Below are 17476 nucleotides of genomic sequence, written 5' to 3' on the forward strand. Positions count from 1 at the left end.
TACCTTTTTAAATTCGTGCGGATCCCTACTATCAATATGCCGAAAACTAAATAAACAATTGGGGGCTTATATTAAAATTATAGACAAAAAACGGTGCGGATATAATGTTAACATTTTCTTGTGATTTTTTTTTAATATCTCGGATAATGTCTCAAATAATGTCAGATTTTGGAATGATATACCATTTTGGAATCATAAGGTTCATTACTATTGACATTGAAAATTAATACAAATAAAATTAAGACTTATGTTGATTTTTTATATATCTAGTGAATATTGGAATTCCTTCGGATTACGATTTCCCATTGGCGTTCAAACTTCCTAGAAGAACTTTTTACACAAGATATTATAAAAAAACCTTCAAATTAATTTAGATATCGGCACTGATCCGTTTTATCCAAAAATTATGATGTTGACACCTTGTTATTTTATTACAAGTTCATAAAGCTATGCTATTCGAAAATCTGACTTTATTTATCTGAGATATTTCACAAACTTAATAATATTTATTATATTCTCATTATTTGAACATTGTAATAATTATAATAATAATTTTTGATCAGCAGTAATTGAAATGTCGGAACCAAAAAATATTGCATTAAGGCAAGATCAAAGATCACAATTAATTGATTGCAATTCAAGTCACAAGAGACTCAACACTAAAGCCAAAGGGAAGCTCAGACTACTGTGTATATGTATATACTATATATATATTTGTAGATCAGTTGTATGTGACGCAAATATTGAGGCAGGTTTCGCATACGTAATTGAATGACTCTGTACTCATTTTGACATCGTTTATTTATGATATGCAGTCTGAATCGCGTGTAGGTACTAAAACCAGTTGAAAGGCTTAAGAAGAAAATAAAGAAGTACATTTAAGGCAAGCTGATGCGATTACGAATAGTTGGTAGCATGCTGAGTAATACAAGTTCTTTTTTAATAAATTATTTACAATATTGTAAAATATATATATTATAATTAAGTACATTATTCAAAATGAAATGAGTAATTCAAGTTTCGGCCTTACGACAGATTTGCTTATCACTTCCAGCAAAGTCGTGAGTGATTGACAGCGTCGGGGAGCCGGGGAATTTTCTGAATAGCCAAGGCAACGCGCCATATAAACAAAAGAAACCGCCAAACACTGCAAGACACACACAGAGAGAGAGAGAGAGAGAGAGAGAGAGTGTATGTAGGAGAGCAGCATTTAACTTGTAGATTCTGCCAGTTTCTCTCGCGAAAAGCTCCCTCGCCAAGCTCTGCTCGCCTGGCGCTCAGTCGCTGCGTGAATCTCGAGTTGAACAGTCGCATCGATCCGATAGATAGAAACTGACGAGCTGCCAGACGTGATCTGCGTGTGTGCCGTGTGTTTTAATTTTTATTTGAATATTATCTTAAATATTATCGTGTGCACAACATGGCCACGCCTCCTTTTCGCCTGCTCTTGGCGATGATCTGTGTGAATTACATGGCGCTGGCACAAAACCCAACCCAAGCACCAGTTGGGGCTGGGGTCGCAGCGCCTGGCCCTAACAACCATTGGAGATCGCGCAGCAACTTCCGAGTGCGTTAAGTATACGTAAAACAAAAAATAACTTGAGATATAAGGAGAACTAAAATCTCAAGAAGTTACGAGTGAATGCGAAATTAATTTTAATTTCTGTTGGGTTCAACGGGCTCCGTCGCGTTGTTGTTGTTATTGTTGCTGTTGAAGTATTATCTTACTATATATACGCATATATACTGTACCTTCTGCAGCATTATGGGACGCCTGCTCCTGCGACTACGCCCCCACAGCATAACGAGATCAAGGAGCTGGTGACGAACTTACACGACCGCGTTGGCATCTTGGCGACCTTGGACGAGGACCAGCGCCACCGTCTGGAAGTGATCGATAAGAAGTGAGTGGATAGATTTTGAGAAAAGGTTGACAACAACTTTGATCAGACAATGGAACGTGTGCCATCTCGCCGAACAGGTTTTTTAGCACACAAGGTGTTTTTTTTTGGGAAAACCGGTAAAACAGAAACAACATCGAAAAATATGTTTTTTGGCATTTTGTTTAGTTTTTCGGGCCCTGTCGAGCCCGTCGCTTACAATGCCACATTGATTATGCGGAGATGCGCCATTCTCAATGAGCCATTGAGCAACGCGTAATTATACGTGAGTGCGGCAAAAAGTATCTTTGAGATACACAACAGCAGCGCACACACTTGTCGGGCCAATTTACGGTGCCATTGTCTGCTTTGCTGTTGTATTTTATTTATTTAGCTTCGGCAAACATTTCGCACACCTTTTTAGCTGTTTATGGATTTGCAATTTGTAGCTGCTTTCGTTTCACTCAATAAATTATCCGAATTCACATTTGTTTACCCAAAACAGCAGACATCTTATGTATAGAAACGGGCTGATAGCACATTTTGGCATTTTTGTATACAAATTAAACGCATACTTAATTATCTTGCCAGAATTCGAAATACGTCACAAAGATGTGTGCACGAGGCGTTAACTGGACTCTAAGTGTACATTCTGATAATGATAAATATAATTATTCTTCTAAAATTCGCATAATGTTTGCGCCCGCATTGAGTCATGTACTATATAAAGAGGTCAGCCATATATTCTCCGATCGATCTGAAGTGCGATGATATCATGCTGCTCAGTTGCAAATACATGTGCACATTATCTGCAAATATGCGCCGCTTTCTTACAATTTCGCAGCTTGTTTAGTCGAAGATTATGAAATAAAAAATTGAATTAAATGCTATATATATATATATATGCTAAATATATATATATATTATTTTCAAATAATATAGCATACACATATTAATAAACAGACAAAAGCCAAGCAAGGCACAGTCGAGTCAATGCGAATTTAAATAGATAGTATTTAATATGATGCATAATATATTTGATTATTTTTATTAATTTGTGTGTTCTTTTAGTTTCTTTTGTAAGAACAACTCAATCTTAATTATCCTCGGAAAGAAACCTTGGTTAATATTCAAATATATACTAAATGCCACAACTATTAAACACATAGATTAAACTGTGCTGATTGATTGAATGACTGACTGATTGATGATCAACGCTTTGTGCAAAACATAACGATGGGAAGCTAAAAGGCTTACAGAAGCTACCATATGAGATTTAATTACATTTATATATATTGAACTGATTGGCTGACTGATTGGCTGACCGACTGACTGACTGACTGACTGACTGATAGATGATTAACCATAGGAAGTGGAAGCTTAAGTGCTTACAGTAGTTACCTTGTGATTTTATTACATCTAAATATATTATACTAAACTGTTTCTTCTGATTGACGGATTGACGGACTGACTGACTGATTGATAATTAACGCATAATCGTATGTGATTTAATTACACGCTAAGACAGGGCCTTCACAAATTCCACCCCCAACGGGAAAAAACGACCGCATGAGATCATTTTGCTTATTAATCAGGCTTCAAATAAGTTTTCAATGAACCTTTTGAGAATGCTTTTAGAAATTTGTCACACTTTTCAAAAAATGCAACCCTCTGAATGGAAAATTAAAGGCAAAGGTTGCGAAAATCCAAGTCGATTTCGATTGACTTCAAACCTATTTTTAAATCTTTGCATTTAGAAAAAAACGCTAGCAAAAGATTTATTTGTAATTATTTTTTAAACGTGATTGGGGAAAATCCACTTCGTTGAGTGGAAATGGGGGTTAAAGGCAGAACGGCAAAAATTCCAAAGGGGAAAATAATGCATCAAATTAGAAGATACAAATTTGATCAGCTTGTTTCTAATATATGTATTAATAATAAAAAATTAATACCTACCACTTCTTTTTGTCGCACAGGGTCGATCAGCTGCTGGACAGCAATACGGGTCGCATGGAGTCGCTGAAGGCGCAGCAGCTGAACTTCCAGCAGCGGCTGGACAGCTTCGAGCACATCCAGCGATTGACGCGGCACACACTGGACGAGCTGAAAGGTGAAACCGACCAATATCTGGGATCCCGTGTGGCCAGACAGCTGAGCCAGAAGCAAAAGAATCGCGACAAATTGCGGGGTAAAAAGCAACACAGACTCGAGACTCGACTCGAGTTTCCGCTTCCGTTTGATTGATGTCGCTTTAATTGTTGTTGTGCTGTGTTGCTGCTTGGCTCTGCGCTCGCTCTGAAGACCCGCAATTAACACTCTGCTCCAACCATTTCACAGATCTGTCACGGCAGGTGCGTGCGACGCCCGAGGAGCAGCCATACGTGGCCACCAACATGGCCAACCTGTTCGGCAACCAGCCCGCGGCAACGGGCAGCCCCTTCAATGCCTCCCAGCTGGATGTCTCCAGCCGCCTCGATGCCCTGGCCACATTCCTCGTCTCGCTGGCCTACAATGTGCGCGAGACGCAGCAGAACGTGGGCAAAATAGTCCAGAACACCAAGTAAGCTGATCCGAATCGAACCCGAACCAAGCTCAATTGAAACGCGCAAATCTCCCGCACAGCAACATCAAACGGCGCCTGGCGAATCGGAACAAGGCGCAGTCCGCCCAGCTGCCTGCAGGCTTCGCGCCCGCGGCTGCTGTGGAGGAGCATGCGACGAGCTGCCTGCAATCCTATTTGGCTGTCAATGGCATCCTGAAGCTGCAGCTGACGCCGGAGAGCGATAGCTTCTATGTGCCCTGCGAGGACGACGGCTGGACGGTGGTCATGAATCGCTCCTCGGACGACATCAGCTTCGAGCGCAGCTGGCTGGAGTACAAGGAGGGCTTCGGCAACCTGGCCGGCGACTTCTTCCTCGGCCTGGACAAGCTGCACGCGCTGACCAGCTCCGCGCTGCACGAGCTGCGCATCTGGCTGCAGGACTTCGATGGCAATGTGGCCCTCGCCGGCTACGACTCGTTCGCCATCAGCGGCGAGCGGGAGCTCTACGCGCTCAGCCTGCTGGGCAACTTCCAGACGCAGCTGCAGCCCCCGGCTGGCGACTCGCTCTCGTATCACGCCGGCGCCAAGTTCAGCACGTTCGATAACGATAACGATAACTGTCTCGAGTGCAACTGTGCGCAGCGGCACAAGGCCGGCGGCTGGTTCAACGCGTGCGGCACCAGCAATCTGATGGGCGTCTACCACGCCCAGGGCCACGAGCAGGCCGGCGAGACGGGCATCTACTGGGACACGTTCCAGGGCAAGGACTACTCGCTGCGCCGCGTCAAAATGCTCATACGCCCCGTCGCCGGGCAGGACGAGGCCCGCCGGTAAGCCCCCGGCCTAACTGGGCCCAACAACTGCCATACGTCAGGGATGCCAATGCCATGTTCTGTATACTCCAAACCCAATCTTGCAAACGTCAGGGAAGCCATGCCTAGCTCCGCAAACTCTAACCCCAATCGTGCATTTTAACTCGTAGCCCTTTAAGTTCGAGCTGCTGCGCGTGTGCGTATACGTCTGCTCAGCACTGTGTATTTATGGAAAATTACCCTAGTTAATAAATGTGTCGTGTACTCTCGTCCACTTGTCCCATTGTGCGTCACCTCGACTCGACTAATCGAGCCATTAGCTAATCGTAGCTGCAGCATGCGATCCAAGCCCTATTTAGGCTCCGGCTTGAGCCCAACCCGGCTCAGATCAGATCGGAGCCGCAACATGTCTGGAATGTTTTATTGCTGGCTGCTTGTCCTCTGCCAGCTGTGGAGCCTGCAGGCGGCCAGCCTGGACACGCTGGCCCAGCAGAGCAGCATCTACTATCAGCGCGTGCCCGTCGAGCTGAGCCTGGAGCGTGTGGAGCAGCTCTCGAACGTGGACTCGCTCAAGCTGATCGTGCACGGCTTCTTGGGCTCGCGCAGCCACATCTCCATTATGCCGCTGCGCAATGGTAAGTCGGATCCTTGAGCTCTCTCCTGGTTGCCGTGCTGATGAGCTTTCATGTCAGCCTACCAGGCGCAGGGCTTTGAGCATGTGCTGATTGCCGACTGGTCGCCCGCTGCCAACTTGGACTATCCCAGTTCGCGACGTGCCCTGGGCAGGGTGGCTCTGGTGCTGGCCAAGCAGCTGGAGCAGTTTCTGGAGCGGCACAATGTGTCCCAGGAGGCTGTGCACATCGTGGGCCATAGCCTGGGCGCCCACATTGCCGGCCGCATCGGGCGCTATTTCAATGGGACCGTGGGTCGGGTTACGGGCCTGGATCCAGCTCTGCCGCTCTTCACGGCGCGCTCCGAGGACGGCCTGCGGGCGAATGCTGCTCGGTTTGTGGACGTCGTACACACCGATTACCCGTTCTTTGGGGATCTGACGCCGCGTGGCACTGCCGACTTCTATGTCAACTTTGGCCGCGCACCGCAGCCGGGCTGCGAGGAGGTTGACCTGCTGGCGGCCAGTAAGCTCATTCTGGAGGCTTGTGAGTGCCTGAAGGCGGCTCACTCATGGCTTTGTCTAATCTGAATCTTGCAGATAGCTGCAGTCACAATCGCGCCGTGCTTTTCTATGCGGAGTCAATTGGCCTGCCCAGGAACTTCCCCTCCATTCCCTGCAGCTGGAAGGCCATTAGAAGCAGCAGCAGCTGCTTGAAGGGTTTGGCCGCGTTTAATCTGAACAGCACGGCGCTCGAGCTGGCCATTGGCAATATGGATGAGGGCCAGGTGGTTTATATGGGCGAGCAGGTGACACGCAGGTGATTTGACTCTCATTTTAGCTGCAAAGCTTTGATTTAAAGCGAATTTTTTGTTAGCGCCACCTCTTATTACTTTCTGGAAACTAATGGGGTGCCACCTTTTGGACAAGGCGTGCACGCCAAGTTTGACTAAGTTTGGCATCAAGCGACATCTAGAGGTGAAACGATTCTCGAACAACAGAGGGCGCTCGCATATCAGCCAGCTTTCAACTGACTGCGATTGTAAAATGTGCTGCGCTTCAAAGCTGATTGCTCTAAAAATAAAGAACGGGGAGATTAGGAAAATTAGCTTAGGCTTATTTCTTAGAATTTAAATGGGTTTTAAAAAATAATAAACTTAGATTTAATTAAGATTAATATTTGAAATAAAATACTTAATATGAAGCTGTCCACTGCTAAACAAAAAGTTTTCAATATTTTACTGGTGACTGGGACACGAAATTGGAAACAGTTTTTGGCGAGATTTTCAAATTCGCAAGATACATATCTTTTACAAAACCAGCAATGAAAATCTTCACTTCGGATTACTAGTGTTATATAGTTCGCTTAGAAGCAATCTCTCTTAAATTGCCATACTTTTCATTATCTGGGGAAAAGCTAAGACGTCTAAGACACAAATTTAGTTGAGACTTGTGGAAGTTGAAGAGGCTTTTCGAATGTCTTTCCAAGCAGGTGAAAATGACAAAAGCAAATTAAAAGTGCATAAGTCGCAGATATTAAACATCCCGTTGGAAAAGCATTAAAATTAAATTTGTCCTGACAATTTCATGTTGCGCTAACCGCAAGTTAAATTTCTTTTCAGCTTTTCTTTCTGGCCACAAATGAAATTTTATGAATGAACTTCAGATGGAGATGCAGTTGCAGTTGTTGTTCTTGTTGTTGTTGCTAGCAAACTGCAGAGCGAACTGGGGACCAAGCCGCGGTTATTTATGGGCCAATAACTTAACAACAAAACGCTCATCTACATTTAATGGCGATAATTTTTGACGCAATTTGAGAAACACACGCAGCGGCGGCCGCTGCGGTCCCCAGCCCAGACGCGACTCGACTCGACTCGGTTCTTGGCCTCAAAGAGAAACCAAGAAGCCAACCGCAGCAGATAACACAAAACACTTGACACCTTGGCGAGCCTGCAGGCGAGTCCACAAAGCGTGAGGCTGCCACCTGAGGCAAGCGCAGGGGAGGGGGCAGGGTGCAACAGCTCAGAGCGGAGCACAATAAAAAGCGGAGAGAAACAAATAAACGCGGCGATCGTAAATTTACAATAAAAAGATCCCAAGTCGAGCGGGTTCGCTTCAACAACAGACAGCCAGGGAGAGGGGGCCATGTTGTAAATTCGAGGATTCTCAGTTGGCAACAGCTGGCGGCATTCCTCGTGTGGGTGGCTGGCTGGCAGGGAGATAACCTTCGTGACTTCACGCGACGTTCTAATTCATTGCTTGACTTGGCTTGACGGGGCCAATTGCTGGGCGAGTGCTTGTTGGCAGGCACTGTGTTTGAACTGGTTCCACAAATCGATTTCAGGCTTCATTGGAGCCGCATAGCGCACAGGAAACTCCCGCACTTTGCGCTCAGCTTTTCTTTTGTTTTCCCCAACTGCTTGTTGCCCCCCTCTCCCTACACACACCTCTCCCCTCTCTGCCCTATCGTTCATTCTTTGGCGCAAACACAAATGCGTAAAACTAGGCCCTATTTTCAGCCTCATTCCCCCCTCTCTGTTTGCCAGCCCGCCCCTTGATCAAGCAAGTTGATGCGCTCGGTCAAGCAGCGAGTTGTTGTTGCTGCTGTTGTTGTTGCTGTTGTTGTTGTTGTTGCTGTGTTTTTTTCGCTCCGAGCATAACGCTTAGGTTCTCATTTTGGCTCATTTTCCCCCATTTGCCTTCATTCGATTTCATTTCCATGTCGATTTTTGTCGTTTTGTCGTTTTTGTTATTCCACCTTTTGTAAATTTGTGTCATGCGTCGGTTTTTCCTGCTCGGTTGGCTCTTGTTCTATTGTCGTTGTTGTTGTTGTTTTTCTATGTTTGGCTTTAATTTCTGTTTGCTGAGCAAGAAAAACACACACACACACACTCGCACACACTCAGACAAAGAGTTGTTGATTTTCTAGCATCATTTAGCCCTCAAATGAGGCTCTCGCGTCTTTTTGCCTAGCTTCAAATAGTTCCGCTCCAATTCGAATGGTTAAAACAAAGAATGCCCAGGAATTGCGCACAATATTGAGTTTTTTCTCTTGCTGTTTGAGTTTAAAAAGTATTTCATGGAATTATTTTATAAAATCTTGATCTTAAAGAAATTTAATTAACTTTTTCCATTCTCTCTTCCATTTTGTGCGGAGGTCCTCATGCCGCGTTGCATTTAAATTATATAATTCCTCAACTGTTTTGACACATTTCTTAATGGCACCTCACACACACACACGCTTACACACACACTCGCACACACTGGAGTGAATAAACGCAAAGGCAAAGCCAAGCAGACAAGAAGAGAAATGATATTGTAATTGGCAATCGCTGTCGTGCATAAATCACATGCATAAATTCAAGCTACGGACATTTGGAAGCGACACCAACGCGTTCTTTAAGCCACCCTCACCCCCTCGCCCGACCACCTAACCCCCGCCAACACCCTAGCTCAGAGCTCAGCCCGTGCTCGTCCTCGTTGCGGTCGTTAGTTGGATTCAATGTTGATATCCAATTGGAAAAATTTTCATTAACTAATTGAACATTTTATGGCAGCGCAGGTCGCACAGTAATTCAGCTACGGACTCGGACTCGGAGCTGTAGTTGGCGCCAATATTGATGACAAGCAGTAAGAGGGGCGGGGCGGGGCGGGGTAGGTTCATAGGGCACACAAACACACACACACACAGCAGGACAGCCTAATCTGCGGCGGGCAACAAAAAACAGGCCATGGCAAAGCAGACACGAAAGGACATTGGCACAAATGAACACACGCACACACGCACACACTCAGCTGATATGATGTCTGTGTGTGTGCGTGTGCCTTCAATAATTTACGAGGACACGCTTTGCTCGAACTGCCCTCGCAGTGGCTTTTCCCCCCGAATACACACAGGTAAAATGCTAGAAATTTGCATAACTGTCTGATGGGAGGACGCCGTGGCGGATGTTAAACATTAGCGCGTGCTGGACAGCACCCACCGCAACACCCGCTCGCCCCGCGTCCTGGCGAGAAACCCCAAAAATAATTAAGGTGAAAATTGCTGTCGACACGCAAACTGCAAGAAGGTAATCGCCAGGCGAGGGGACAGCTCGGAATTCTTCTTCTGTTGTCGGCTTTGAGAAATGACCAAACGAGCAGCTGATAAAAAGCGAAGAGCAGCCAAAAAATCGACTCTGACCGATTGCGGCACAGATGACTAATGAAACCTATTAGCCCTGTGACAGATGAGGAGACTGCGTCTCTGTCTCTGACTCTGACTCTGTCTCTGTCTGCGTCTGAGTCTGGATCAGCCCCCGATGATGGATAAGCTCATTAAACTGAGCCGCAGACACAGGCGACCAGATTGCTGCGGTCGCCATTCTGGTAGCCCTGGGATCAACCAGTAGCTGCCAGCTTGACGGGATCGCTGGCGGCACCATCTATGTGGCTGACCCATGGCTTGTCATTTAATTGAAGCTTGCCGGTGGCCCCGCCGCGCACTGTTGACATTTCCTTATCGCTAACACAGTTTTTCAACTATTTTCGGGGCCCCCAGCGACCGATCACCCACTCTTGACTGCCCGCAAGTTCCGCTTGATAAATTCGAGTGGTTAAAAGGCTTATCCAGGACGTGACAAGCTGAGACAGCTTCTAATTGCCGAGCCTGAGACCTGTTCAGTACAGTCAGCTGGGGATTCTCCAGGGATGTAGTTTTTATTACAAGGAAAAACTGAGCAACATCTGAACATATGCATATATGTTATCTAAGAGCCTATAATATCTTCTCACGTTATTGCAAGCATTTCTAAGCTATGCTAAGAACAAGAAATCACGAAACAAAGGAATTAGGTTTAAGACTTATTGGGTAACTGAACAATAAGCAAGCGGTTCCAAATCTCAGACTTCAGTATAAAATAATATATATAGTAAATAAAAAATAGTAAATAATAATAATAATAAAAATAATAATAATAATAATAATAATACTAATACTAATATTAATAACATTAAAATTTATAAAAATAATAATAACTATACTCAATTTAATAGTAATAATAATTATAACAATAATATTGATCTTAATAAAGACAATTATAATAAAACAAACAATATTAATGACATTAAAAATAATAATACAAACAATGTAAGCCTCTTCTTTTTCAATTCTGATCGGGAATATCTCCTCCTACATCACACACTTCCTTAGCAAGATAGTATGTGAGGCTTGCAACCACTAACCTTCCTCCTCAAGCCCATCTCCAGTTTAGGCATTACTTAAAACTGGGGACTATTTTTTAACTAAGCTCCTTCTCCTATTAAAATTTATTGCATTTTGAAAACCCATTTTTAAACAAATTTATAAATCTAAAAAGAGTTTTAAAAACAAATAGACTTATCTAAATAATTCTCACATCAATTTCAACTCCAAATTCAAGAATAACCAGTTGATATTGACTTTTAAGCCCTTTTGCTTTCCAGATAAGCCCATTCATGTATGCAAACACTTTTTGGCCTTAAAAGGCAACCAATTGAATTAGATCATGACGTAGCCTCATTGGCCCAATTGTATTTACAGCCACAAAACCTAATCAGAATTCAAATTTCAATCGAATTACCGAATTTCGCAAGCGTTCGGGCCACATTTCTTTATCTTGAGCAAAGTTTTCCAGTCGGCCATAAAATCGATAGACAATTTTTATGGAAATTTTTGCTATTTGTCTCTGTTTTTATTTATTTGTTTGTATTTTTTTTCTCTCTATTTTTTTTCTCTTTTGATGTCAGTGTCAATTGTTGTGTCGTCTGCGTCGAGTTGTGTTGATTTTTGGGTTTGGCAAACGATTTGATTATAATTTTTATTTTTTATTTTATGATTTAATTACACGAAAATTAATTTGATTATTTAACATTTTGTAGTGCAATTGTTTTGTGCGTCGTCGCATTTATGATTTATCAGTTTTACGACCGGCGACAAGGCGCAATATTGGAGGAGCTCGGATTTCACAACTGCAGACCAAATCGAGCCACCAGCCAAATGGGGGGTTGTTAGCCTAATTAATAATACGAGTGCGCAATGGGAGCAGGAGGAGCCGGAGCTGAAGCTGGAGGTGGACGTGGAACTGGAGGTGTTGGTGTAGGTGGCATTGGCTTTCTCCGTGAAGCTGCCCACACGGTTGGCTTTAATTAATTATGTAGAAAAATTAATTTCATTTCAATTGTGCGTCTCGCAGGCGCATCATTAGCAGCTGGCTCCGCGGAGAGACCCAAAAATAAAACAAAACCCGCTGAGTAAGCAATGATAGAGCTCGCCCCGCATCCTCGATCGCTCCAGCTCCACGTCCACTCGAGTGTCATATTCGAGTGGGCTTGAAGGTGATTAACGCGATCATAGAAATGATGTTTTCAACCAAAAAAAAAACTTAAAAAATAATAACAAAATGCGCATAAGCGTAAGTGTGTCGGATCGTCTTCGGTTCACGATGCTAACAACACCTGAAGTGGCCCCTACAAACGATCGCCCCGATCCGATCCGATCCGATCACACACTGATCGCAGTCTACGATCGTGACTCTTTCTTTCTTCATTTGCGCACGCGCTAAATGTCAAAATTGTTAAAAAATTGTCTACCGAGCTGATCGCAGCACAACGAAGTTCAGAGTCTCTTTCGACTGGCAAATGTTATTAAGTTAAATTTAACTCTGATTCTACATGCACTAACCAGAGCTTTCATTGCAATCCTTTTACTTATTTTAGTCTCTATACAATAATATTTTAAAATGTTGTTTAATGTAAATGATTTCCATTTTGGTTACTCCAGTTGTAATAGTTTAAGCTTCCTTTAAATAACTTCAGTCTCATTTAAACACATTTTTAAACAGATCGTTCGCCTTCTTCGGTAGCTAAGTTATCTTAATCAAATTACAGGCTCAAATTCTGTACTGAGTTTTGATAATGGCTATATACTTTAGTCTTAGTCTAAGTTCATAGTAGCCAAAGCGGTTAGGAGTTGGCGTTGGCAGTTTATAATTATCTATGTATATAATTGAAGATATACAAATATTTATATACATATGTATATCTATGTATATTTATACAATACCATGCTCATAATATTAAAAATAATAATAATTTTGCAAATCTATATATTAATAAATGATAATATAAAGTATATATAAAGTACAAATATTATATATTATATTCATATATAAAAAATTATCGCTTTTGGACACACCGTTTGTGGACCATAAATAAATAAACTAAATTAACAAAATTCGAACTGCAATAAAACAAGGATCAAGCTTTGTACGGAGAACATTGAAAAGGAGCTCCACCTTACGCTTATGTGTGATTTGTTTTACTTTTAAAGCTGTCTGAAGTAAGAAGAATAAAAACAAATCAATCCAAAGTTAATAACATGGGCCAGACAAACACGGGCAATCTTTTCTGGCAACAAATAAATATTGTTCTCTGACAATTGCTTTTCATTTGGATATTCCCATACTTTTTGCACTAATTTTTAAATTGCTTACCTAAACCAATATGCCCTTTGGCAGGGTATTAGCTGTGGCCGCCTGTTGTTTTGGGCTTTTGGCGTTTGATGTTTGGTTTGCTGCTGGCTCTGGCTGCTGGCTCTGCCTGTGGCTGTGGTTGTGGTTGTGGCACGGGCATGGGCACGCCCTCAACGGCATGCCGCCCACTGGAACGTGTCGAATCATTCATTGCATTGCGCAGAATGTGGGCTGCCGCTGGCGGGCCTATTGGGCCTTCAAGGTGTTGAAAACAGCGAGTACACCGGGTCGGGTCGGGCCGGGCCGGGCCGGGCCGGGTACAGAGCGTTTTGTGTGCATTTGTAATTGTTAAAAGGCTCTGCCCGGCCGCTCGCAGCTCAGCAGCTCAGCTGCTTGGCTGCTGCTGTCATTATTTTCTGTAACATTTAGCAAAATCATTAATAATTGTTGTTGGCCATGTTGTTGCTGCAGCCGCGACACAGATACGCACTTAAAAATTGTCAGACGAGAGACTGAGACATCGCGCCGTGTTGCCTTTGCATTTGGTGTTAACTTGATTAGCATTCGCATAAATTGTGATTGTTGATGTTGACTTGTTGCTGTTGCATCTTGACTGGCATTTGCATAGAATGCGCATTTAGCTCTCAGTTCTCAGCTCTCTGCCGCGATTTGGGTTAATGTTAATTGCCGCTATCTATCCAAATATCTCTAGATATCTGCTAGACATCTGCCTTTAGCCAGAACTGATCGAATCCGCTGAGAATTCAATTAAAATGCGTTATGCAAACAAACGCTGCGATTGGGCTGCGCTGCGAGTGCTTTCCACAGAAGATGCGAGTAAACAAGCGATTCCCGGGAAATATCGGGCCACAAAACAAATTGCCGCGTAATCTTCGAGTGCCTCCGGGGCGACCAAATAAATCGAAACCAATTTTTGAATACGAAACATTGTCCTTTAGTTTTTTATCAACAAGTGCCGCCAAGTGGAATCAATCAACCGAAGAAGAAATTCGGTATTCCTCGGAGAGTGTCGGTCGCGTTTGTTGCCCGCCTCGAAGCGTGACAATATTTTGGCCACAGATTCAGTTGAAACCAAGGTAGGAGCAGGGGCACAGGCAGAGGCAGGGGCAACGGGAGCCTTTGGGACAGTCGACACATGTAATTAATCATGCGACTTGTACGATAAGGTCACACTGGCAACGGGCTGCAATGCCCAGAATAAATACCAATAAACAACAGGTACTTTGTCCCCTAAGGGGTTGAGATGACATCGTCGTGTGTGGGGGGAGCGGGGCGGGGCGAAGTGCACGAAGGGGTAGCATCCATAAATCCCACAGATATCGCATTGAGAAAATCACTGAACGACATGGGTCAGCGGATTGCGGGCGTGGATTACAAGGAATTTGTATATTTATTGTGACTTTGAAAAATTCTGACATAAAAGCGCTAATATTGATACATTTCAGATCGGAAAACGACAAAAACTAAAAGAACAGAAACAAAAGAACAAATAATAATAATTAATTAACCAAAATTCAGCCCTCGCAGGTTCTTGTACCAAAATCTAAAGTTTCTGCTATACAAATCAATAAAATAAGCAAAATGTCAGGCATTTAAATTGGTTCAATTTTGATAAAGTTAAGGTCTAACAAGAGTTCAAAATTTGGATTGGGATACTTATTGACCACATTTTTGACAAGAGTTTTGACCACCAAATTCTTAAACATCGCAATTCGAAATTTAGATGGAGTCTTAACTTAAACCATAACTAAAATGTTGACAAACATGTAAATCCATTTGGTTTCGACAACACTTTGGGAGCCCTTTTTAAAAGGGATTTGTCTCCAACAAATTATAAATACAATTTTGACTTACCAAGTTTAAATATAATGAGTTCTCACACTGATGAGTAAAGGGATTTTTTACAACAATTCTTAAAAGATTTAAATATCCTAGACTCATAAGTGCATAAATTACAAATCGTATATAAAACAAAATCGGATCAGTTTTCACTATGTAATGGGAGTTTGAGAGGTTGGTGTGGGGATTTTAGGAGGATTTTTAAAAAAGTATTTTAAACTTAATTTAGGCCAACAGATTACAAAGAAAATTTCAACATGCCAAGTTTAAATAAAATGTCTATAAAGTTAACAATTACAAGATGATGCTTCCAAAGAAAGATGGTAAGCTCCTTCTAAAACTAAATATAACCATGAGAAAATACAGCAATTTTTAATTAATTAATTTATCAAGGAGGTTAAACTTGATCACACATAAAAATCGGTTCAAGTTTGACAGTAATCGAAGTTTGAAGTGTTCAAGGAGCAAGTACGAATGACTCTCAGAACTCTGTATACCAATATTTGTGTCATTTAAGACCGAAAAATTACCTTTAACTTTTTCTGTGATAATTTATTAATTTTAAGAACATTTATTTTGTTTGAAAATTGATTTAGAGGAAAAGTCATGACTAAATCATGAAAAGGGAAACATTTTCCACTTTAACAAAGTTACGTGGGCTTGAAATCAAGAGATGCATTTCGAATTTTAAGCTTAAAAGGTTCAAATATGTGCTAGTCCAGTGATAGATAGATAGATGTTAGATATGTATCTAAAAGATACGTAAGACAGGCAGCGCGTTGTGGCAAACAAAGCAACTGACGTGGAGTACAACAAAGAAAACTACACGCAACTGACATTGTCAAAAGCAGATACATTTGTAACTCAGGTGTGTGAGCGAATGTGTGTGTCTGTTGTGGCATTAATGGCAAATTTGCACGAGGTAAATACGAAAAAGCATACAGAAGGACAGAAAGACAGACAGAGAGGCAGACAGAGAGATAGACAATGAGTGAGTGAAGTGCCCGCAACGGCAGTCAATTATCAATAGACAGACAGGCAGCTACACACATGTGTGTGCGTGTGTGTGTGCGTGTGTGTGTGTGTGTGTGAGTTAGTAACTAACGCAGAGCTAGAGCTATGTCTGGTTGGGGATACATTTGTATCTCAACTAGTCTGCTGCCGTCTGCCACTTCACCTGCGCGTCATGTTTTCAGTTCGTTTTGTTTCGCTTGACTTCAATTTTCATTTTGTTGTGTTTCTTTTTGCTGCACACGCAAAACTAACCGCAACGCTCGCTACTTCTCTCTCGCTCGCCCGCTCTCTCACTCGCCCTCTCTCACTCTCGCGGTTCGGCTAGCTGATTGGCTGGCCGCGGCGACTGCGCCGCTGCCATTGAGGCCACACCTCTATTGACTGCCGTCTTGTGGCCCCCATGTTTAGACAAGCGTCGCGTGTCGCCCCCAGCCCCAATTTGAATCCGAATCCAAGCTCGCAATGGGCACCCTCTGGCCAGCTGGCCAGCCAGCATAAAGCTGCGGCCAGCTTTCATAATGGATTCTAGGGGTTGTCGGCTTGGGGGGACAGGCTTGGGGGTGGGGGGTGCTGCTGCCATTCGGTTCCGTTCTGGTCAAAATGAAAATGGCTTTTATGTTTGTGGCGTGCGCTGGGATAATTTTATGTTCGTTGTTGCTGCGGTTTCAGGGAATCGCTTATTGCTATACAAATATATGCACACATATATACACACACACATATACATACATATATATAGTACATAGGAGTAGATGTTTAATGGTTGGTTTATCGATTTTGCTCGGGACTAGCAAGCAAGTATATGCTGTAGCAAATTAGCTAGTAAATTTATGATTTTGTTTTATTTAATTATGTTTTATGTCACAGTTGCGTGTGCTCCATTAAAAAGCAGCATATTAAAAGCAAGCTGAGGGTAAAAAAAAGGGATTAAACATATGGAATTGTAGATATGATATCGAAAAATAAACCATTTCTTATAGTAAATGTCTATATAGAATACTCATTATTGAAATTAGGGAATAATCTATGGAAATATAAATCTAACTTTATTTACTTATATTAAATGAATATGAGAAAACATTAAAAGTATGTACCCTTTTTATTTTACTATAGATAAAAAACTAAATTAAATATTGTATGTATCAGGTATTTAATTAAATATTATATTTAATTATTATTATTTATTACTGGTGGCATTCATTTGCAAATCAAATCTGGATACTCTAGTATCAGATTACAATTTACGACACATATCGCATATATGAATC

The 17476-nt window shown here is 42.5% G+C and overlaps 2 protein-coding genes across 6 annotated transcripts; both read left to right on the top strand.

Moving 5' to 3' along the window:
- The first annotated feature begins 1294 nt into the window (after positions 1 to 1294).
- LOC135435702 (angiopoietin-related protein 7) lies at positions 1295 to 5503 on the top strand. Of its 4 annotated transcripts, none has more exons than XM_064692868.1 (5): positions 1295 to 1567; positions 1762 to 1904; positions 3857 to 4068; positions 4218 to 4440; positions 4503 to 5503. In XM_064692868.1, exons 1-5 carry the CDS (start codon positions 1421 to 1423, stop codon positions 5254 to 5256), a joined length of 1479 nt encoding a protein of 492 aa, XP_064548938.1. In that variant the 5' UTR covers positions 1295 to 1420; the 3' UTR covers positions 5257 to 5503. The 4 variants fall into 4 exon arrangements, with proteins under 4 accessions (XP_064548938.1, XP_064548939.1, XP_064548940.1 ...); XM_064692869.1 differs by having other exon boundaries at positions 3857 to 3990; XM_064692870.1 differs by lacking the exons at positions 1295 to 1567; positions 1762 to 1904 and adding an exon at positions 3548 to 3664.
- Positions 5504 to 5614: 111 nt separating this feature from the next.
- Positions 5615 to 6989, top strand: LOC135435703 (pancreatic lipase-related protein 2). Of its 2 annotated transcripts, none has more exons than XM_064692873.1 (4): positions 5615 to 5869; positions 5927 to 6391; positions 6445 to 6664; positions 6722 to 6989. In XM_064692873.1, the coding sequence occupies exons 1-4, from the start codon at positions 5641 to 5643 to the stop codon at positions 6795 to 6797; spliced, it is 990 nt and encodes a 329-aa protein (XP_064548943.1). In that variant the 5' UTR covers positions 5615 to 5640; the 3' UTR covers positions 6798 to 6989. The 2 variants fall into 2 exon arrangements, with proteins under 2 accessions (XP_064548943.1, XP_064548944.1); XM_064692874.1 differs by having other exon boundaries at positions 5927 to 6370.
- Positions 6990 to 17476: the final 10487 nt, after the last annotated feature.

The sequence above is a fragment of the Drosophila montana genome, unplaced genomic scaffold (assembly GCF_035044405.1).
Source record: "Drosophila montana isolate Dmon_TW-CO22-7 unplaced genomic scaffold, ASM3504440v1 contig_3661_1, whole genome shotgun sequence".
Lineage (NCBI taxonomy): Eukaryota > Metazoa > Arthropoda > Insecta > Diptera > Drosophilidae > Drosophila > Drosophila montana.